The sequence below is a fragment of the Tasmannia lanceolata genome, unplaced genomic scaffold (genome assembly GCF_043159265.1).
Source record: "Tasmannia lanceolata isolate RefF3 unplaced genomic scaffold, GAP_Taslan_0.1 ptg000021l, whole genome shotgun sequence".
Taxonomy (NCBI): Eukaryota; Viridiplantae; Streptophyta; class Magnoliopsida; order Canellales; family Winteraceae; genus Tasmannia; species Tasmannia lanceolata.
This window is the reverse complement of record NW_027518698.1, coordinates 12376559-12401447: the sequence shown is the minus strand read 5'-3', so window position 1 is coordinate 12401447 and position 24889 is coordinate 12376559. Positions and strand designations below refer to the sequence as shown.

Genomic DNA, 24889 nt, shown 5'->3' with positions numbered 1-24889 from the left:
AAATATTGATTTCCAAATAATGTCTTTCAGGATAGATTTGAAAATCGGATTTATTTTTCACTGTTGTAGCTGATTTGGAAATCTAAGGATCTGATCCAGTTCCAAATCTCAACTGCAAATGTGAGAAATCCAAATCTAAATCTTGTGGGTATCCAAACATGACCTTATTTGACAAATAAATTGTCAAAAAAGGACCGTGGGCATAAATTTGTTTCTTATAGCCATTTTACGTAGAAAAAACAGAGCCTTTCAGAAAAATTTACCCTTGAAATAAGATATTTTACGTTTCGTTTCGTTGAAACATAAAATTTGTTTTATGTTGTAACCTTTCTTCTCTTCCCTACACATGTCATTCGTTAAAGCCAAACCTTTTTAGAGAAACGGCCCTATGCACATTTGCCATTCATTGAAAGCCCCATCATTTTAAGGAAACTGATTCTCATTTTTTGAGCATCCCTCGAAATAAAAATGGTCTCATATTGAAAATATACATATAACCTAAGCATAAAGTTGTTTAGGACATGTATTGCAACCATGATTTCAAATTTCGGTTTCAAAATGCGTTTTTGTCCTCACCGAAACAGAAATTTCGCCCAAAATCCAGCAAAACCATTAAACAAATATTTTACGGCGGTCATGACTACCGTATATCCAAAAGAAAGATTGCCGGTATAGCAAAAAATTAAAAAATGGAGATTTTTGGTTGAATATCTTAAAATTTGAAATGAAATTTCAGAAAAAACGAAATTTCAGCCGAAAAATGTACTGTTTTGAGTATGTATAATTTCGATTTCAGTTTTGAAACCATGATTGGAACAATGAAATTTGTTTCCACAAAGGGCACATTTGGCTACCATGAATTTATTCTCATAATAAATTAGCTTCTTCATGTGGTGAGAGAGGCCGGGAGAGGGATTTGTTTTCCCGAATACGAGAGGCACACAGTTAGAAGAGGGCAAGAAAACCCCAAAAAATTAGGAAATAAAAAACTCCACTACAAATGTGTTTGATTTTTTCCTGATTCTTTAGCCACTTACTCACGCTCAACTCATTCCTGCATTCTCAAATCTCTCCTTCTCCCACTTGCCCTACGCCTGTCACACCACTTGGAGACACTGATTTATCATGGAAAAAAAATTCTTGACTACCAGACATGGCCAAAATGTTAGTGGGGCCAGTTGTGACTTATGAGAGATGGGTGGAGAGGGTGTGAGTAAATGGTGCACGAAAAATACCCAATTTAAAGTAGCGTATTTGTTTCAAAGTTTTTTAGGGTTTTGATGTCAAAAACATACTACAACAATCAAGATTGATTTTGCTACTTCAATTCATGACATCTGGAATGAAATAAACATTAAGTTTGAGAAAAAGTCCGGACATAAGAATCGAGGATCAATCTTTAACTATTCGCCTTCTCCACTTTCCAAAGCGGGCCGAACGGAATTCAATGGAGCGCATCCACTTTTTTTTTTAACCCAAAATTTATCTAGCAACCTTGGGCAACATCTTAAATTTTATTGCTAATGAAGAAATAGTTAACAGAGGAGGACATTGAACAGTACCTCTAACCCTGCAAGATACAAGAAGAGAAAAAAATAAATTATAACCCCCTAACTAAGAAACATGCAACATTTATTTTGAGCGAATACATAATTGGTCGCATCTAATAGCTCCTCAAGAGAGTATCCCAATCTCATAAAACTGCATGAATATAGGTGGTGTCACAAGCCTGATTGGCATAGCTACCCATGACAAGATTACCTTTCTTGAAAATGTGCCTTATTTCTATCATAGTGTAGTTAATGTTCCAATTAGGGGATCTGTTTTTACCTTTGATGATGTTCATAAGGATAAAACTATCAGATTCAATCTAGATTTTATTAATACCAAAAAGCAGCACAATAGCGAAGACCATCTCTCATAGCTCTGGCTTTAGCCAACTTATTACTATTCACATCATAGAAATGAGAGAAAACAAACTTCAACCTACTATCATTATCTCTGATAATACTTATTCCTCTACCAATACCGGGATTTCCTCTAGCTGCACTATCGACATTTAGCTTCAGGAAATTATTCCTAGGTTTTTTCTAGTAAACCAGAGAAAATCATTCGAGGACAGGATCTTTAATTCTAATGTTGATATAAAATACAGATAATCTTTCCATGAGGTTGTAATTAGATGTCGTTTTAGCATTATCTCTAAGATTTTTAAGCCATATTATAACTTTGTTTTTGATCAGATTTGTATGCGTCATTTGATTTTCCATTCTTCTTTTGCATCTTTCTATCCTGATTTCTCACATTATAATAGATGAGGCAAATTTGATAATGTTATTGAAAGTTGAGTTACCTTTCTTAGCCCTTTCATGTCGAGATTGAAATATGTCTTTAATGGATTTCTTAAGAATTAAGTTGAGATTAAAAATATTGGAAAAGAGGTACCAAATGTCACTAGCCAAATTGTTATCTATAAACAAATATTTAAGATTCTCATAATTCCCTCTATCACAATAGTTACATTTAGAGGCATTCTGAATTTCTTTAGCCCTAATGCGATCGTCGACCAGTACAACTCTATTTGTGGCTCCTGATGGGTATTAAATACGGCGTGGCCGTAGGACCTCGCCACGTGTCATTTCCATATCGCCAAAATCTTAGCCATGATCGCCCGTCATTATGAGGGGTGTTAAACACAGCATGTCCACGGGATCCCGCCACGTGTCATTTTCTTATCACCAAAATCTCGGCCATAAATCACTCATCATCACGATTATGGGGAAGGTTACACACAAGATGAGCAGGCCATTACCATGCCATGCATGCCATTAATCTCCTACGACCGGAGTGCGGCCCAATCTGAAGAAAGAAGGCCTTTTCTCCCATATGATTAAAGAAGTCCACGTGGCACACCATAAAGGAGAATTGCATGCAGAGGAAAAAGATAAATACGTTGCAAGGCTTCCCAAAAGGAGATCCAATTTTTTTGGCTTGGAAGCGAAGAAATATCCAACTAGACAAGAGGGCACTATTAAAGGCAAGCTTTAATTGCCCATCAAGGCCATCCTCTCTAAGGGAAGGTGAGGAAAAAGGTGCTGGACGACCGCTCCCTTCTCCCCCCAGGCCCCATAGTCAATTCGATCACCCCAATAACAGAAAAAAGCCTATGTTTGATTCTGGTAACCTAGCCATCTCCTTCATTAATCTTGCTGTTTATTTATACGATTGAGCTGGAATCTGTCTTGGGTGTCGAAGTGGTCGTCCGGGATCCACCCCTGACCCCTTTGTTTGTGATTGTAGATATTGGACGGAGGCCCTCTAACCACCACACGATCACAGATCCAGATTCTGGCACCATCATATTGGCGCCATTCGTGGGGCTCGTTTGAGCTTGGATACATTTCAACGATGAGAAACCACAACCCACAACAGGAAGTTGGAGTGGTGACCAAGAGTCAGGCTCGGCATGCGCCAGCCGATGTTTTCATTTCTCGAGATCTAAATTCACGTGCTTCGGATCAACAGCTGCCCACCTCAAGTGCACCCCAAATGGTTCCTACCATGGAGATGTTCAATGAACTCTGCCAAGAAATCATTCTACACTTACCTCCCCGCCCTGTGTCATCGGTTCCCGAGATCCCCCCTGCTCCCCATGGACGGACGGAGGTCAACGAAGCGAACATCGAGGAATCATCAGGAGATTGTCATCATCGATGACAGCAGGAGCGGTATCAAGCCGCCTCCCCTTCGACTAACATCCCTATGCATCCTGATGAAGGGGCTCGCCAGACCAAGGGATGCCGGCAGACCAGCTTTAAGTAGACTACTCAAAGTTGCGCTAATCTCACCCGGACCGCCCAACCCAAAGGGCTGCCCCCGCGCACGCAGAAGAGGTAGAACCATTGGCTCAACTGGTGGGTCTGGATCAATTGGCCGAATTGAAAAGACAGGTTCGGGAGGTCAAGCGGGAGATAAAAAGCCTTACGCCAACGACATCTTAGAAGAATGGGAGAGGGAGACCTCCTTCCCTTCACCTCGGATATAATGAGAGCCTCCGTAGAAACGAGAATGGACCTTTTGAGGTTTTGCTGCTATGATGCCACTACCGACCTGTTGGAATTTCTGCAGACTTTAAGAAGAGTCATGGCCCTTCGTGGCGCTTCGGATGGATTCATGTGCAAGGCCTTCACTTCCCTGTTAAGAAAAATAGCCAGTGATTGGTACCTGCACCTGAAGCCCGACTCCATTCGGTCCTTTCATGAGTTTGTGTAGACACCCTCATTTTGCTACGCTTTAAAAAACGAAAGGTTTGATAGGTCTGTAAAATCTTGAGTCAGTCCTCTTGCATTAGCTCATAAGTGTCCTCATTTTAGGGTAAATTTCCCCTCTTTTTGAATGTTCCAGTGATGATTGTGATTCTGAAGAATTCCAGGGTGTACCAAAGGGTCCCAATGGATGAGATTTGGTGTTTTTAATCAAGTATGCAGAGTTGCCAATTTTGAGATTTCTTAGGCATTTTCTCATTTTTGAGGGTTTGCACCATTTTGAGGGAGTTTTTGTTACCTTTTGGTAGTTGAATCAGGCCCGCCAAAGTGAAACCAGTTTTTTAAAAGGGGGAATATGTGTTTTGGCCATATGTTTAGGGCCCACACATTGTTTTGGTGAAAGAATGAGTTACAACCCTATTTTGATTTAATTTTCCATGGAATTATAATCAATTCACATTAGAACCCACGCATGGAGTCAGTGGGATGGATTACTTATAGAAATGATTTCGGAGATACAACCTACTGGCACCGCGGGCCCATCACTTAGAGCGTTTGGATCATTTTAAAGAATTTATTTACAATTGGGGCTATCAAACAAATGGGAATTTCGGATCATCCATGAAAATTATTTGGAGCTCCACCTGTTGATATAATGGTTCAACGAATGAGCAATGTGAATCATTTTATGGAAATGAATTAGAGCACAGCCAATTTACATTGTGGCTGAACAAATGAACGGTTAAGATCATCATATGAAAATGGTTTTGGGTACCACCTATTTACATTGAGCCTAACAAATCGACAACATAAATCATCCCATTAGGTTCAAGTTTGGAACACAACATATTGAGCTATGGCCCCACAAGTGGACAGTTCGGATCTTTCTATGGGAATGAATTTTGGGCACTATTCTATTTACACTAAGCCTCACCAAATGAAAGGTTCATATCACCATATGATGCTAACTTTTGGACACATTCTACTTGCATCACATAAATAATAACATGATCGGTTGGGATCATTCTATGGAGATGATTTTTCATGTCCAACCTATTTTTGTGACACATCAAATTGACAGTTAGGATCATTCTATGGAGTGATTTTGGGTTAAATATATTCACCATGTAGCTCCCACTAATGGATAGTTCGGCTAATCTAAAGGAGATAATTTGCGGGCGCAACTAATTTACATCGTAGCCATTTGAATGGGCGGTTTAGATCATCCAATGGAAATAATTTGGGTGCATAACCCATTTTATATTGGGACCCATGAATTGAATAGTTTGGCGACTCTGCTGGGGACCACCTAACTTCATTAATATTTCAAAGGATAACTCATTTGAATTTAGTTTAATTGGCTCATAAAAACTCTATCTTATATCTTTCTATTGCTCTTTGCTAGATTGGTTAGTATGTTATGCTTCATTTTCTTATCACACTATACTGCAAACTAAATCTAACAAAATCTGAAGACATCATAGATTGCAAAAACTTATTGCACACACATTTACATCACTTGCATCCAAACCCTTGCATCTCACAAATACACAGGTACTATTTAGGAACCCGGAGTGTTATCAAGCATGGTTGACTGGGAGGTCATGACCCGGTACCTCTGTGTTAGAAAAGCATTCCACCCTTAGCCTAGTACCTTTATGGTGCGTAAACCGATCCGTTGGTCCACGTACTGCTACTCTGACACCGGTAGAGTATAACGAACACGGATTCGCGCTAAGGGAACTCTTGGCCTTATCCCTAGACTACCCCACACATGCATATAGTACGAACACGCATGCACCACGTGTGTAAGCCTAGATTTGGATATCCTACTCATTTGTGTCTAGATTAGGCAGTAGTCCATCTTCCAATGGCTACGATCGGTCCTTAGGTACACAAACAAAGTCATGAGTCGAGATCCTTTCTCCACTCCGCTAGATTAGGATTAGGATTGATGCCTTCATGTAACACCAGATAAAATGTAAGAAGATTAAAAGCTTTTCCTTTGGGATTAGGATATAAATCCCACCTTTCCCAAAATCTTATAGGATTATTCTCTTCTTGATCTACCCGTTAAAAGCAATCTCGCACGATTTTGTCTAATCTTTTGATCATGTGTCTATCATTCTCCTCTTATGTGATTCGATCATGTCTTCATACCTTCTCTTAACTGGCAGGAACTGTGTCTCAATCCTTTGATTATGCAATCATGATGATCTGATCATACTTGATCTTGATGATCTAATCATATTTGTATCCTTGGTCTCTTCTTATTCTAAGGGCAACCTTTTTCGAGATTATTTTCTTTAGCCCTCCTTCAGAGTTCATTCTCATGATCCTTAAACTAGGAGCATTCCCCTGCACAGTCGTGTCATCATTGTTATGTCTTATTTTATTTGAGGATCCATTCTCTTATCTCCCATTCCTTGCTTAGTCTTTGGTCATGTTCAATCATAACAAGCTTATATCTTATGTTCCTTATTTCCATTTCAGGAGCTGTCATAGGCATGTCTAGTATTTCTCGGGTTCAGATTTCTTCATTATTGGAAAGGAGACCTGTCTCTCCACAACTTTCTATTGTCGATCCAGCTTCTGCACCATCTCCTCCGTCTGCTCCCATGGCGGAAATTTCTGAAAATACCCAGTCCAATACCATTGCCGATACCTTGACCTTAGTTCTCAAGCAATTGTGAGAGCTTAAGGAAGAGAATCAGTACATCAAGACTCAACTGAATAAGAAGTTTGGTCCAACCGCTGTTATTTCTAAAGACAAAGGTCTTAGCCTCCTGGATACATTGGAGTCATCTCAAAGTTCCATGGTTATTGGTTCTGAAGAATTGATTACGAATCTCTCTAGACAAGTGGCTGCCCTGGCACATGAGGTTCATCAAATAAAGCAGCAAATGCAGACGAATTATTCCCAACCTCAAGACTCCGACTTCCAGAATGATAGAGCACAAGGTTTTGTTATACGAAGCTCGGCTGGTCAAATTTCGAAAGAACCCCTCAGGCCTCTAACTCATGAACATGATCAGGAAGAATCATTCAAAAAACCAAGAAGGGAATTCATCAACCTCTCAATCCCACGATCCGATGATTTGGAGTGGTTGAGTATGAGTAAGGAACAAGAAACATCAGATGTGGGAAATCAGAGATTCGGATTTTCCAAGCCAGATCCGATAATTGGACTCAGTAGTAGCAACAGCAGTGACAGTGATTCAGATGATGAAGGAAAATTGAATGTAGTGTTGCCAGATGGATTCCTTGATCCCTTGCCACCAGAAGAACCTATGAAATATTATCAGAATCAGAATCATCAATGCGTTATGAATGCTGCAAGCCTTACCTCCACGGGTCCAGAAATCAAAGAGGCCACGTCATATGGGGCTTATAACATCGGCAATTTTCCTTCAAAAGATATCAAGGGGCCTACACCAGCTCAGATTCCCGAGATAAGAAATATATCAAGGATTAACCCATCATAGAACCCTACGGTATTCAAATATGATCGATCAGGGGTTTAGGGGTGTTCATTCGGTTTTAACCGAACCAATTTAAGCAAAATTAACCGAACCGAAAAATTTCGGTTACCTAATTAATAAAACTGAAACCGCAACCGAATTTTATGATAACCGAACCGAAACCGAAGAATGATTTCGGTTGTTCGGTTAGTTCGGTTAGAACCGAATAACAAACAGTGAAAAAAGAGCTGCACTAATATTCCATGAAATATTTATTCGTGGCTGCCAAACATGCCCCCAGGCCCCCACAATGAAAAAAGTAGATGAAAGGAGAAAAGGAAAGTGAATCAGATTTTCCATTACTACAAAAATGAAGGGAAAAAGATATAAATCCACCAGAGCCATTCTCTAAATCCACCAGAAAAAGGGTATAACATACAAATATAGAGGGGGAGAGAAAAACCTGAGAACAAAGCTAAACAAGCTATTATGTGCGTTTCGATTTGGTGGAGAAAATCACAGATTCACAGTAATCGGCTTCATAGATCAAACCCTTCTTTATGTGGCTTTCGATTTGGTGGAGAAGGGGCTGAAGTGGAGGATGGCTGTGGGTTTGTGGTGGTTGCCGATGGTGGTTGCCTGTAGTTGAGGAAGCGGGGGCGCGGCGGAAGAAACCCAAAACCCTAAAGAGTAAAGACAAGAGAAGACTAGAAGAGAGAAGAAAGGACTCTAGTGGGAGCTGCCCGCCCGGTAAAAAAAAGGGTGTATATATCATTTCCCTTTTTCAAAACCGAAGTTACAGAAAAATCTAATAAAAAATTACAAAGAAGTGTACAATAAATAATGATTCTCCTTATCTATTGATAAATACACCCCTTTTTATCTTTTTAAAAAATGGGTTTTACTAACGAGTGCCCTCGTTCAGAAGCATTAAAAGCTCTCCTTTTTCCTCCTTTTTGATATGGGCACCCCTCTCTTTAATAGGTAGGAGGTAAGAAAAGAGAGGCTTTTGAGGAGTGTCGATATCAAAACAACTATTCTTACTATATAGCTATGCTAATAATAGAAATTTGTTTTTGATATGGACACCCCTCTAAAGTTTCAATCTTTTTTACCACCCACCTAATAATAGCATGTTGACAAATGTGATGGGCATTTAATGAACCTGACGAAAGAGGGGCTGCATCTAAAAACGAGGAAAAAAGAAAGCTTTTAATGCTCCATACACTCGTTAGCAAAACCCAAAAAGAATATATCATTTCCCTTCTAAAGTTATACAAACGGGTGCATATTTCTTTACTCTAAAATACTACTTCAGTTTTTCGGTTAACCGTTTTAATTTTTGTTGGAAACCGAAACCGAAAACCGAAATCTTGATGGTGCAAAAACCGAAACCGAACCATTGGACCACAAAACCGAACCGATTAACGCACAGCCCTACAGGGGTTGCATCTTAGCAAAGGACCAATAAGGAATTTACCCCTCTCCCATTTCCACCATCTGTCATATTGTAACAAGAATTAGCTTCAGGCAATATCTATTTACCTCCCATTAAACCTCCTCCTTATCCGCTCCACAGAACATGGAGGGCGCAGGATTGTTGTGATTTTCACCGAGGGCAGGGGCATATCACTGATCAGTGCATAACTTTGAGGTATGTAATCCAGAAATTGATCGATGAGCATAAGCTAGCATGCCAACAAGAGTCGGGTATTGTTGATAATCCCATGCAGAATCATGCTGTACCGCCTGCCAATCTCAATGCTTAGAAGGCCCAAGGTTTGAGGAGCACATGTCTAGTTGCAATGAAAAGAATCAGAAGTTGAAATTACTAGATATGAGGAAGCCTTCGCCGAACCTCCAGAGCCAGACAGTCACAGTTGAAGTTAAAGTTTTAGTCATTTATTATTTTATGTTGAGCCGGTCATTATGTTCAGTCCAGTTATCTAGTCCTATTGTCCAAAGATTGAATAAATTCTTAGTCTAGTTGAGTCATTTTGAGTAACGATGATGTAATTTCTTTCCACTCAATAAAATTTTCTTTCTCCATATGTTCCAATGTATGCTTCTGATCTTAAAAACAATAAATATAACACTCCCTCCTCAAATGAGGAAGAGATCGACAAAGCCACCCTTGGATTGCAGCAAATGCTTAAACAAGAGGTGGAGCGTCGAGCCCAACCTTTCAAGGAAGAAATCGAAATGATAAACATTGTCACTAAAAACTTTAATTCAGTAAATGCTAATTGGAAATGCATTACCCTCCTAAGGAGTGCGAAGAATCAATAAACCCATTTCGAGGACAGAGGGATTGTCTATAAGCGTTACAACCGATACCAGGGGCAAGGCCTGGATGAAAAGAATGAAATAAGTGAGCGGCACATGCTATACAAGGGGCATGGATTGAAAACACCGTTCATGTCTCCAGTCGATGTCTTAATTCTAAAATTCATCATGTGACAATGTGAAGCTAACAAATTCGCGTTAAGAAAGTTTAGAAGTGAGCATCAAAAAGCGATCATCAAATATCAAGAGTTATCTGTTGATAGATGAAGGACGCCAAAGAACTAGTTTGCCCGATCGAAGACAAAAGCATATCAGAATCTTGAAAGAAGAAGACCTGTCATCTCTTACCTGGAAATGTAATAAAGAGAATTTGTCAACCTAGATCAATTCCAAACCTAAACATTGGAAGGCCTCCTTTGACCGAACAAATCCCAAATTCATGACCTAGTATTAAAAAGAATATCCGTTTGCAAACCCTTTGAGCCTGAATAAAATTCCTTTGAAAACCGATCAAACTAGGGGCATTAACCCCGAATTACGCGAGACCTGATCCCTACATTGGGGTACGTAGGCAGCTCGGTCAAACCGAGTTCGGTCGCTTTAAAAGCAAAAGTTCAATCGTTCCAAAAAGAAAAAAAAAGAGAGTTAATCAATAAAAAAAGTCAATCAATTAGAGAAAAAGAAGTCAATCAGAAAAACAAAGGAAAAAGAGAGTCAATCAAGAAAAAAAATCAATTTACCTTCAAACTAGGGGCATCTGCCCTGAACTACGCATGACCTGATTCCTACCCTGGGATACGTAGGCAACCTGTTCACAGGTTCGATTGAAATCTTTGTTGAACCTTAAACCATTCTTTGAAAAGCCATATCCTACCTATAAAGTTATTCGGTGTTCGGAATTAAGGATCTAGGCCTTAAAAAAATGAAAAAGAAAAAAGAATGGAGTTTGAAGATCTGCTAGACTGAAAACCTGAAAGGACGGTTTAGGTAAAATTTAAGATCATTCCCCTGCTACGTTGAAAAGCCGAAAGGGTTGCTTAGGCAAAAGCTAAGGGGATAGCCTGCTGAGTTGAAAATCCGAAAGGGCGATTCAGGCAAAAGTTAAGGCTAACACGGTCCACCAAGTTAAAAACTTTGAAGAGGTGACTTAGTCACGGTAAGAGAATCATTATAAGAAGACTTCAGCCGGTATCCAGACTGAAGATAAAAAAGAAGTTCAAGTGAGTTTAAGTGTTATCCTAGAAATTGGGGGTATTGAAACTAAGCAATCCTATGAATGGTAACCAAATCCTTGAGGCCTTACTATGTTAAAGAAGAAGTCAAGTGTTTATCAATTGAGAAACTACTCTTTGAAAAGATAGACTTACCAAACAAAATATAAATTAAGTCAGAAGCATCACTGTGTTTGTCAGTGTAGTCAGTCAATCTTTGTCATTCTAAGTTCACTCTTTCAGAGTTCCTCAATCATTTGAATATTGCCCTTTACCCAAATTTCCTCTTTAAGAAGAGTCAACCGCCGTCCTTCTGTCCGAATGATGCAACTGTCTCGGCGAAAGAGGCCTGGTGTCGTCAGTTCCCTGTGATGGTACCTGAGCCAAGTTAATCCTGAAGGACAGACTTCGAGAATCTAGTCAAGGAGCTTCATTCCAAAGAAGATCAGCTCAGAAGCATTCAGAAGTAGAATCGTCGAAAATTGCAGTTTCTATAAGAAGACCATGCCCCAGAAAGGCACCTAAAAGCTTACAAGAGCCTTGGATGCAATGGTGGTTGAGCCAGATGCTCAGAAAGATGAACCATTAAAATTTTGAACTTCCTTCTAGACAGTTGAATACTATCCTGGTCAAGAAATGCTGGTCTAAACACTTGTCAGAGAAAAATCCCATTTTCTAATTTCAATATCCAAAAAAGCCATCATTCTAGATTACCAGTTTCAGGTATTTAGATCAAGGGTTTCAGTTATCAATGCTCAAAATCCTCAGCAGAAAACACCAATAGTCTTTTTGCGAAAAACATAATGTTAAAGCTTCTTGAAAGCGTTCCTAAACCATTCTCGTCCATAACGTTTGTTGTCACGTCATTTAGCAAAGTCCTAGAGTCAATGTCTTCATCAGGCACGATCTTTATCGTCCCCGGTTTCATCTTTTATTAATTCCAAGCATCTAAAGTTCATCGAATTCAACTTCACATCAAATTCAAGTTCATGAAAAAACACCAAATTCTTTATTGTCGAATTCACCAATTCATCTCAACCGAAATTGTCTCATCTCTTTGAGCCCGTTTGGGAACGGTCTCTCATTCTCTTCGAATTCATACGACTAAGGTCTCTTATATTTTTGGGCCTGTATGACCACAGTGTCCCATTCCTTTTGGGCCCCATATGACTACGGTGTCCCATTTCCATTGAGCCCGTACAACTATGGTGTCTCATTCTCTTCGAGTCCATACGACTATGGTCTCTTATCCTTTTGGGCCTGTATGACTACAATGTTCCATTCCCTTTGGGCCCGTATGACTACAGTGTCTCATTCTCTTCGAGTCCATACGACTATGGTCTCTTATCCTTTTGGGCCTGTATGACTACAGTGTCCCATTCCCTTTGGGCCCGTATGACTACGGTGTCCCATTTCCTTTGAGCCCGTACAACTACGATGTCTCATTCTATTCGAGTCCATACGACTGTGGTCTCTTATCATTTTGGGCCTGTATGACTACAGTGTCCCATTTCCTTTGGGCCCATATGACTACGGTGTCCCATTTCCTTTGAGCCCGTACAACTACGGTGTCTCATTTTCTTCGAGTCCATACGACTATGGTCTATTATCATTTTGGGCCTGTATGATACAGTGTCCCATTCCCTTTGGGCCCGTATGACTACGGTGTCCCATTTCCTTTGAGCCCGTACAACTACAATGTCTCATTCTCTTCGAGTCCATACGACTATGGTCTCTTATTCTTTTGGGCCTGTATGACTACAGTGTCCCATTCCCTTTGGGCCCATATGACTACGGTGTCCTATTTTCTTTGAACCCGTACAACTACGGTGTCTCACTCTCTTCGAGTCCATATGACTAGGGTCTCTTATCCGTTTGGGCCTGTATGACTACAGTGTCCCATTTTCTTTGGGCCCGTATGACTACGGTGTCCCATTTTCTTTGAAACCGTACAACTACGGTGTCTCATTCTCTTGGAGTCCATACGACTATGGTCTCTTTTCCTTTTGGGCCTGTATGACTACAATGTCCCATTCCCTTTCGGCCCGTATGACTACGGTGTCCCATTTCCTTTGAGCCCGTACAACTATGGTGTCTCATTCTTTTTGAGTCCATACGACTATGGTCTCTTATCCTTTTGGGCCTGTATGACTACAATGTCCCATTCCCTTTGGGCCTATATGACTACGGTGTTCCATTTCTTTTGAGCCCGTACAACTACGGTGTCTCATTCTCTTCTAGTCCATATGCTATGGTCTCTTATTCCCTTTAAGCCCGTACAACTACGGTGTCTCATTGTCTTTGAATCCACTCAAAAAGTGGAATCTCATTTTCTAAGTGTCCGTTTGAAAACGGTGCTGCATCATGGTTATTTTTCATTCTAAGTTGCGTGATCTTCACTCTTAGTTGAACTCATTTCTCCGTTATTCTGAACTACCAGCTCATGGTGGTAAGAATAAATGATCTTGATTATGTTCTAGGACTTTATCTAAGGCTTTGCATTAGGAAGCATTTAGTGTCTATGTTGCACTGTGTCTAGGGAGTCCTTTGTTGATTAAAGCTACGCAAAATGGCTCTGTCACTTTTGCTTTGGTACTCGATGACTACATCATCTCTACCAAAGAGGGGCATCTGTAGACACCCCCATTTTGCTACGCTTTAAAAAATAAAAGGTTTGATAGGTCTATAAAATCTTGAGTCAGTCCTCTTGCATTAGCTCATAAGTGTCCTCATTTTAGGGTAAATTTCCCCTCTTTTTGAATGTTCCAGTGATGATTTGTGATTCTGAAGAATTCCAGGGTGTCCCAAAAGGTCCCAATGGATGATATTTGGTGTTTTTAATCAAGTATGCAGAGTTGCCAATTTTGAGATTTCTTAGGCATTTTCTCATTTTTGAGGGTTTGCACCATTTTGAGGGAGTTTTTGTCACTTTTTGGTAGTTGAATCGGGCCCGCTAAGTGAAACCAATTTTTTAAAAGGGGGGAATATGTGTTTTGGCCATATGTTTAGGGCCCACACATTTTTTGGTGAAAGAATGAGTTACAACCCTATTTTGATTTAATTTTCCATGGAAGTATAATCAATTCACATTAGAACCCACCCATGGAATTAGTGGGATGGATCACTTATAAAAATGATTTTGGAGATACAACCTACTGGCACCGCGGGCCCATCACTTAGAGGGTTTGGATCATTTTAAAGAATTTATTTACAATTGGGGCTATCAAACAAATGGGAATTTCGGATCATCCATGAAAATTATTTGGGGCTCCACCTGTTGATATAATGGTTCAACGAATGGGCAATGCGAATCATTTTATGGAAATGATTTAGGGCACAACCAATTTACATTGTGGCTGAACAAATGAACGGTTAAGATCATCAGATGAAAATGGTTTTGGGTACCACCTATTTGCATTGAGCCTAACAAATGGACAACAGAAATCATCCCATTAGGTTCAAGTTTGGAACACAACATATTGCGCTATGGCCCCACAAGTGGACAGTCTATTTACACTAAGCCTCACCAAATGAAAGGTTCATATCACCATATGATGCTAACTTTTGGACACATTCTACTTGCATCACATAAATAATAACATGGTCGGTTGGGATCATTATATGGAGATGATTTTTCATGTACAACCTATTTTTGTGACACATCAATTTGACAGTTAGGATCATTCCATGGAGTGATTTTGGGTTAAATATATTCACCATGTAGCACCCTCTAATGGATAGTTCGGCTAATCTAATGGAGATAATTTGCGGGCACAACTAATTTACATCGTAGCCATTTGAATGGGCGGTTTAGATCATCCTATGGAAATAATTTGGGTGCATAACCCATTTTATATTGGGGTAATCGCCTTCGCCACGACCCAGCAGACGCCCTCTTTGCTCTCCTGCAGGGAAGAAACGAAACCCTATGAGATTTTGTGCTCAGGCTCAATGCCAAACTATCGCAACTGGCCAACCTCGATATCCAGATAGCAGTGACGGCCTTGAAGCATACCACCATTGATCAGAATCTTAAAGTACATATTACGCTCAAGCCACCCCGGGACCTGCAAGAGCTTGAGTCCAGAACCAACAAGCTCATCCGAGCGGAGGAGGCTTGTGGTCGGGAGCAGAATCAGACTGGTCCCGGTGAAAGGAAAAGGGAAGATTTGAGGGGAGCGGGAAAGTCAAGAGCCAAGGAGAGATCGGAGAACAGGAACCCGATTCCAGTTTTCAAAAGGTTGGGAAATGCCCCATTAAAAGTCTCTCTTTCCCACGTCCTCTTCGCAATTAGAGATCAAGGTTGACCCCCCCCTCAAGAAACTTGTGAACGGTGATTGGATTGATGAGAAAATAGAATCCTGGGTCGCGAACAGTGATTCGATTGATGATGAAGAAAGAGAATTCTTGGTTCAGTTCATAGAAGATAGAGCTTTACTAATAGAAAGGGGCTTAAGGCGATAGAGGGCATTGGCTTAAATGTGATATCAGTTAGAAGGCACTGGCTTAGCAGCTTTAGTTTAGAAAATGAGGGCCAATCGATTCTTAGAAAATACATCATATTGCCTTCATTGATAATAGCTAAAAATCTTGGCCGTATGTTATTATTTCAATTTCCCGAGTGGTACGAGGATTCGAAGGAGTGGAATAAAGAAATGCATGTAGCACCGACCCCAAGAAACGTCTTACCGGGAAATTCTGCGATTTCCACATGGATCACGGTCATGAAACTGACCATTGTTACCACCTTAGACTACAAGTGGAAAAGCTGGTCGAGGAAGGCCACCTGAACCAGTAGCTTAGAAGCCCCGTGCGACTGGAGCGATCAGATAGCCGACCGGAAGCACGCAACCCTTCTCCACCTCACCACTCGAGAAGCAGGCGCCGATGCTGTAGTAGGCACCGCTCTTGAGATCGTCACTACCACTCCAAACACCACCGGTCTCCCAGGAAGCAACAGGAGAAGCCCCCGAGCCCAGTGCCCAAGCTCGAACAACCTCCCACCATAGCCGGGAAGATTAATATCATTACCGGGGGACCAGCGGCTGGGGGACCGACCACCGCCGGGCGACAAGCTTATGCGGAGAGAGTGCTCTCTCTCGAGATGCCATAAAAAAGGGGTCGGACAGACCCTCCTCAAGCAGATGAGGTCATCTCCTTCTCCGACCTAGATTATGATGGATTGCAGGTCCCTCACGACGACGCACTGGTCATCCGATTGATCATCTCCAACTTTGATGTTGGAAAAATCCTGGTCGACACGGGTAGCTCGGTAAACATGCTACAGCTCGAAACATTTGAAGAATGAAATTGGGCGAAGAAAGATTGGGGGCCTCGGAATATTCCATATACAGATTTTCCGGCGCGTCCGTGCAGATCAACGGCAAGATCGACCTTCCCGTTAGTTTCGGAACATATCCCCTTCAGAGGACAATCATGACAACGTTCTTGGTTGTTGACGTACCTTTCACGTACAATGCCATCATCGGGCAACCGGCCCTGAGAGATCTGGGGGCGATAGTGTCCACCCCCCACCTTAAGATGAAATTCCCAACCTTGAAAGGTGTGGGAGAGGTACCCGGACAACAGATGGTGGCACGGTTACTACACCAGCTTGAAAGGAAGCAATTCGCCAATGGAAAATTTTGCGAATGGCAGTGAGTACCCTAGGGAACGAGCCCGGACGGTCAGGGGCGAACCTATCGAGGAGTTGGATTCAATCCCTTTATCTGGGGATCACCCGGAAAGGACAGTCCGGATCGGTTCCCTACTAACAGGTACCGTGCGAACTCAACTAGTCAGTTTCTTAAGAGCTAACGAGAATGTTATCACATGCTCCCCCTCCGATATGCCAGGCATCCCCCTGGAACTTGTGGTTCATAAGTTGAGTGTGAACCCAACTCACAAACCGTTCGACAGAAGAAAAGGAATTTCACTGCAGAACGACAAGCACACATTAAGGTTGAGGTTGAGAAGTTACTACAAGCTCGATTCTTCAGGGAAATCCGGTACCCCGAGTGGCTATCCAACGTCGTAATGGTTAAAAAGGCTAACGGTAGTTGGCGGGCCTGCATAGACTTCATCGACCTAAACGGTGCCTACCCTAAAGATCCCTACCCCTTGCCTCCTATCGACCAACTAATCGACGCCACCTCTGGACACGAGCTCCTCAACTTTTGGAATGTATTTGTCGGATACAACCAGATAAAGATGTACGAGCCGGACGTCCCCAAAACCGCATTCATTACCAACCAAGGCGTGTACTGTTACACGATGATGTCGTTCGGCCTGAAGAACACTGGTGCCATCTACCAGAGGCTCGTCAACAAATTATTTCAAAAGCAGATAGGGAGAAATGTGGAAGTTTACGTAGATGACATGTTGGTAAAATGTCTGGAGGCCCGACAGCACATCACCAATCTCAAGGAAACCTTCGACGTCTTGCGACAATCACGAATGAAGCTTAAACCTGCCAAGTGTGCCTTTGGCGTAACGTCGGGAAAATGTTTAGGCTTCATGGTCAGCCAGAGAGGTATCGAAGCTAACTCGAAAAAAAATCAAGCTATCTTAAACATGGAAGCGCCGACGATTGTTGTGGAAGTTCAGCGGTTGACGGGGCGAGTTGCTGCCCTCAGCCGAGAAGTGCAACCCTTTTTTAAACTCTTGAAGAACATACAAGAGTTCGAATGGACCCCTGCTTGCCAGGAAGCGTTCAACTCTCTGAAACAATACCTTCAGGCACCACCTGTACTCACCAAACCCGAATCGGGGGAGGAGTTATTTCTTTACATGGCGGTAAGCTCAACTGCGATGAGTACTATTTTGGTCCAACAAAGAGGAAAACAGGAGCGCCTGGTGTATTATGTGAGTCAGATTCTCCACGGTGCGGAGGTCCGATACCAGAACATCGAGAAATTTGACTTCTCTGTTGTCACTACCGCCCGAAAACTCCGTCTATACTTTCAAGCTCACAACATTGTGCTCCTGATAGATCAGCCCTTGCGGAAGATTCTACAAAAACCAGAGACCTCAGGACGACTGGTAAGCTGGGCGGTTGAGTTGGTAGAATTCGACATTCAAGTCCGGCCAAGACCAGCCATCAAATCGCAAGTCCTCGCGGACTTCATCGTCGAGCTCACCGCCCCCACGCCGGACTCCTTAGCAGAGGAAGAAACCTTGGTTCCAGTCGGATCTTTTGCCACTAATGATGAACTCACTGAGGCCGACCCAACCCTGAAGACCGGAGAATGAACGGAAGCAGACATGCCCTCCTGGGTACTATATGTGGACGGTTCAACAAGCAAAGGAGGGTATGGGGCGGGCATAGTTCTCTTGGGACCAGACGAGTTCCTGGCAGAATACGCCTTCCGATTGGACTTCAAGGTCTCCAACAACGAAGTTGAATATGAGGCCCTGCTAGCAGGACTATGCCTGGCCACAAAGTTAGGTGTGAACAAGTTGAAAGTCTACAACAATTGGTAGTCTGACAAGTGAATGGGTTGTACATCACAAAAGAGCCAAGGATGGTAAGATATCTTGAGAAAGTAAGAGAGAAGTTGGCAGGACTGAAGGAGGTCGAGATTCTACAAGTGCCTAGGGGGATGAATGCTCGGGCGGATGCTCTATCTAAAATGGCCTCGGAAGAAACGTTCGATTTTGGCTCTGTTTACACAGAAATTCAACTTCAACCTAGTATTGAGGAGAAGCAAGTTATGGAGATCCCGGCCGGGCTGAATTGGATGGATCCCATTGTACAGTACCTGCTAGACGGGATACTACCCGAGGACAAGTTGGCAGCACGAAGGTTAATTGCAAGGGCAGCTCATTACGTACTTCATGGATCTAAGTTGTACAAACGCTCCTATACCTGGCCGTACCTCCAATGCTTAGTACCCTTTGAGTCAGAGTGTGCTCTACGAGAAGTGCATGAGGGAATTTGCGGCAATCATGGAGGGGGAAGAATGTTGGCGCAAAAGATCGTAAGGCATTGATATTTTTGGCCAACCATCCTACGAGACGCCCAAGAACTTGTCAAGAGATGCGGCCCGTGCCAGAAATTTGCCGCCGTGCCCCGCCAGCCAGCTACCCCGTACACCTCCATATCTAGTCCCATGCCTTTCGCCATGTGGGGATGGATCTGGTCGGTCCGTTCCCGAAGAATCCGAGAGGGCACACCATGCTGTATGTAGCCATCAAGTACTTTACCAAATGGGCTGAAGTCAAAGCCGTGGTAAGGCCAAACTCCAAAGCAACGGAGAAGTTTTTCTACCACGACATGGTCTGCCACTTTGGCATTCCGAAGGTTCTTATAACAGACAACGGGTCTCAAATCGCAGGTGCGGAGTTCGATAAATTCTGCGACAAGCTTAGTATCGAGCATAGATTCGCATCAATGGCAGATCCTCAGGCTAATGAACAGGTCGAAGTCACAAATAGGATATTGTTCTAGAGTCTCAAAAATCGACTAGAGGAAGCCGAAAAATCCTGGGTGGACGCAATGCCGAATGTCCTCTAGGCCTACCTAACAACACCCCGAGCTACGACTGGAGAGTCTTCATTCAGCCTGACATTTGGGGCCGAGGCGGTAATTCTTGTGGAATCCCGTCCTTTCGCGTAGAAAATTTTGAGGAACGAGAAAACTCCGAACTCCTGAGAAGCAGCCTTGATTTGATCCTAGAGAAAAGGGAACGAGATAGGCTTCGAGTTGCATCCTGCCAACAAGGGGTCACTCGATACTGCAACTCTAGTATAAAGAAGCGATCGGTACGACCAGGGGATCTGGTGTTACGACGATCAGAGGTCTCTGACCCTCGAAACTCCAGAAAGCTTGCCCCAAAGTGGGAAGGTCCCTACCGAGTCACTCGTGCACTCTGACCCGGAGCTTATCAGTTGGAACACCTCGATGGTACTCCGGTCCCCCGAAGTTGGAGCATGGATAACTTGCGAAGATTTTATCAGTAGAATGAAAGTGTAAGTGTTGTTTTTTGAAAAATATCATGTGTATGTTTTTGTTTTTTCAGAGTGAAGTCAATGTAACCTCCTTCAAGATCAATAAAATGACGTTTTCTCCATACTATGCGCATCTCCATCCTCCGGTCCATGCCGTGCGCTGTGCCGGAAGGGCACAAGAAGTGAAGAGGTAACATCAGGAATGATCTCCTATATAATACCCTAGAACGCTTCCCATGAAAAAGACATGCCCTTTCTAAGGACAGACGGGTCCATCAACTCCGAACTGCTCACTCGAGAGGAAGATGACCTATCTTCAAACAGGGTACTCAAACACAACATCACACGAGGATGTGGTAGAGGTATTTCTTCTCTCCTACAACCATCACTAGAAGTCGAGGTTAGCGCTACCCATGCAAAGAAAAACCAACAACAAGATTTCCACAACAGATGGTCGGGAACCGTAGTAAAGTCATAAAAAAGGAGTGAGGGGGTGAGGCTTGCCCCCCCCCCCCCCCTAAAAAAAAAAAAACAAAAAAAACAAAAAAACAAAAAAAAAAAGAGAAAAGAGAAGCAGTATTGTTTAAAAGGTTATTACTGACCCAATGAATATCGGCCTTAACAGGACTGTACGAAAAGTTTTGTAAGAAGTTTAGAGAATGCGAAAGAAACACACACCAAGCTACTTATCCTCCAAGGAAGGCACAGCCTCAGCAGGGATGCTCGGAGCTGCCCCGATCCCCGCCTCCTTTGCTGGCTCCCCAACAGTCGCCCCTTCTTGCGGAGGATCTTCCAGCGCAGGTGTAGACACCCCATTTTGACTAAACCCTAAACCTTCCCGGCTCGTGCCAAATCCATCCGAATCTCAGCATTAGGGTCCCAAGCTTCGCCCTAGGCTGGATTAGGGTCTCTTTTAACCCCCTGCAAAATTTCATCGAGATCGGGACTCGTTTGCCCAGCAATCAGGCTGAAATAGTGTGTGTAATGCAAATGAAGGGAAGACCCCACTAGGTTTTCATTTTTACCCTAAAAACCTTGTATTTTAGGGAAAATTCAAGTTATCCAAAGACCCCAAATATCCATGAATACATTTTTAGAAGCCTTAGGATCTCAGAATTGTCTCGGCAAAATTTCAGAAAAAGCCGCCAAGAAAATTCGAAAAAGACAAGTTGAGTTAGTGCCGTTATCAAGTATAGGGGGTGCATTATCCCAGAGGAGTCGCGCATTTGTGCGCCCATCAATTTTGGTGCCAATATCAACTTCATATTTTTTCCTATAAATACTCACTTAAGCTCATTTTTAAGAAAAATCTTAGCTTTTCTTAATTTTTTAGAGAGATAAGCTCTGAGGAGAGAGAAGCCGGATCTCGTCCAAACCCAAACCCTCCGATCGCTATTCCGATCCGTCAGCTCTTCACCTCCGATCCTTTTCTCCGGCAAAACCGACGGAGCTTCGGCTGTGTTCAAACCCCTAAACTCTCCCTCATTGATTTCCTCTTTGGCAGGCGATTTTCTTCGGCAAATCTCTGAGAGAGAAGTTGTTTTTTTTTTAGGGATTTCATAGATCTCATATGGATCTGAACGAAATTAAAGCAGAGAGAGGGAGAGAGATTTAGGATTTCTTCCCCAAATCTCATCTTCTCAGACAAGATTCCGATCTCCGTACAAAATTCCAGGTTTTTTTCATTTTCTCCGGCAGTGCTTTTCCATTTCCGGTCATCAAATCGGGGTCCACAGGCTGGCGACTCTGCTGGGGAGTTCTTGGAACATTGCCTAACTCTGTTAAAATGCCATTTGTTATTAATTTTGAAAAATTTTGAGCTGAAATCATTATAAATGGGAATGTAATCGCTTAAAATCCAGGGGCACCAGATAGATGTTTAAAACAAGGGATTCACACATTGCACAGCATACATCATTTTGTTCTTTATTTTCTTTTATAGATTTTCTTATTATTGGCTCCACGGGATAGATATAATGCGTGCCTCATGGGATATCACTATCCAGATGGTGCTGTTGTATCTATTACCAAGCTATGCGCCAGTGCTGCAGTCGTAAACACTCGGTGTACTTGTGTTTACAGCAGCCGGTGAGCAATGAAGCATACTGTATATAACACTCGGTGTACTTGTGTTATATACTTAAAGTATGGATCATATGCATAGTACCTGATATTGAGTCCGGAGCTCTACTTTCATTTTACATATATTATGTACTTGGATATATTTGTTGATTTAGTAAAACCCAATTAGGATCTGCATGTGCTTATATATATATTGCATTCATATAAGGACGAACATGTATTGCTTACACATGTTGGAGCCTAGATTTAGGAGCCATGTCCTATCCATAGATTATTGTAGCTCACCTTATGTGACTACATCGCAGTCCTAGTACACTCACATATCTGTCTTGAGTCAAGCTTCTTGACTCTATGGGATCATATTTAGGGCTGGTGCCCCTGGTTAGGACATATATGTATATATCTATTTTTTTTGATTATCAGATTAGAGCCTACTCATTAGTGAGGCTTCCTTATCTAATCAAATTAGTCATATCAGTCCGTTCTTCGGATCTAGACCCGACCAGTGGCTTTTACTTGCCCTCTAATGGTCGTGGCCTATCTTTTGCTCTATTCATTGAGATTTTTGTCCATATATCTTTTGATTATAAGATTAGGACCTACTTTCTAGTAGAGATTCCTAGCTTGAATCAATCAGTCGTGTATATTCATCTCTCAGATCTAAACCTAGCTAGTGGCTTCTACCTGTCACACTCATAGCTATGGTTTATTCCTTGACCTAATGATGATAAGTATTACCTGTTTTCATCCTTTAAATTCAAGCCTCATTTATCCATTCTTTTGTTGTATTACTCAAATTATTGTTCGTCCTGTCTTAGATATGGTTGATAGCTTGTCTGCTGTCCCTATGACCATAGTCTATCATTATTGATCTTCTTGATCGTACATTTTTGTCGTCCACCTTTCAGATTTAGATCCGGTCTATGATCTACTTTTGTCATTTTATGACCGTGGTCTCTTCCCTGAGTTTCTGATCATCTTTGATCATCAATGGAACATTTGATGTCGCCAATTATATCCTTCTTGTGATTATTGGTTAAGTCCATCTTTATTCTTTGTTTATTCCAAGTTATTCTCCATTCCCTAATTATCCCATCCTATTCTTTCTGTTTAGGTTAAATCATGGCGAATAATTTGTTGAAAGGCTGGATAAGCGAGACTATTGGGGCTCTTCCGCTAGAATCCTCGGATAGGAGTATGGCTGATCGGTTCATCTGTGCCTTCAGTCATTTGAGTGTTTCCGATATAAATTGGAAGTTTCTCCAAGCAGCCGCTAGATTCTGGGATCCTGATCTTCATGTTTTTCGATTTGGATCATTCGAGCTTTGTCCTATATTCGAAGATTGGTGTGCTTTATTAGAGCTCCCAACAGATGGACTTTGGATACAATCTTCGAACATAGATTCCTCTCATTCCATTTTTTGCAAGCTATTCAAAAATCAAACCGTTGATGCACTTTCATGCTTAACGGATACGTGTGTGCAAGTTCAAAACCTCATCACCCTTTTTTCTGAAAACGTCGATCCTACTAACTCTCGTTTTCAGAGTTGTCGACGCAATGCTTTGATTTTTAGTGTCTTTGCGCGATATGTCATTCGGAAAAACCCTCGTGTTGCTCCGTTAACCTTGTTAACTGTGGTAGACCAAATTAACAAAGGGAGGAATCCCATTCCTACCATGTTAGCAGAGACCTTTTTGGGACTAGATCTTATTGCTTCCCAAAATATCAAAGACAATTTCTGTGGGTGTGTGAAGTTGTTGTATGTCTGGCTTGGTGAAAAATTTCAAATTCTTCAGCGACAAAAACAAAATCCGTATACCCTGAAGAATTTCCATACATGGAAACCAATAGCCAACCAACCTCAGTCCATTGATGAATGGCACAATTGGTTACAACATGTAGAGGAGAGCCAGTTTCGCTGGGTAAGTCATTCATGTTTTCATGTTTTTACTAGCACTTACCCACATTCATTTGTTTACCTCATGGGTACCGAGAAATCTTCCTTTTATGCACCCATTCGAATTCTCCATCAGATTACGGGAATTCCATGTCCTCCCGGAATCATAGTCCCTCCTCTTTGTGAAGATCTTACTCCTGATCTCGTCCGATCCATTGTGGCTGCTTGGGGAAACAAAAATGTAGAAAGGAGGTTAGGTTTATCTCGCAAATTCCGACGTGGAGAAATATCGGAAGAGCCCGCAAGCCGGAGAGCTCGGATTGAGGAACCTTGAAGATCCATATCATGTTTTGTTATTCCGATTTCTGCATTTCCCATTCTTGTCAATCTGCTTATCCAGCTGTGATCAGAGATTATTTTTTTTTCATCCGTTGTAATCACAATTTGGATTTTATTAATGAAAGTGTGTTTTTGTTTCTTTTGTCATTGTTTGATCAAGATAGTTTATCTCGATTATCAAAATTTTAATCTAGTGATTATACTTCCATTTCAGGATTCTTGATTGAGCAGCCATTGCTCCTAAGAAAATCCTCGTTTCAAAACCAACCTGGTCCCGTCAGACATCTGATTCCAGGCTGAGGCGGCAATCCTTGTCACCTTTTTCTTTTACTTCTCCTTTATCGCCTTCCTTGAATTTTCAAGAAATACTTTCACCAGTCCAACCAACCCTTGAAGCG

At 42.0% G+C, this 24889-nt stretch overlaps 1 protein-coding gene across 1 annotated transcript; it reads left to right on the top strand.

Annotated features, from left to right (window-relative positions):
• Positions 1–18746: 18746 nt before the first annotated feature.
• On the top strand, positions 18747–19214 carry LOC143855472 (uncharacterized). Its single transcript, XM_077365588.1, has one exon. It carries the CDS (start codon positions 18747–18749, stop codon positions 19212–19214), a length of 468 nt encoding a protein of 155 aa, XP_077221703.1.
• The last annotated feature ends 5675 nt before the right edge of the window (positions 19215–24889 follow it).

Coding starts and splice junctions, on each gene's coding strand:
- LOC143855472 (XM_077365588.1), top strand. CDS start 18,747: ATGGTAAGATATCTTGAGAAAGTAAGAGAGAAGTTGGCAGGACTGAAG.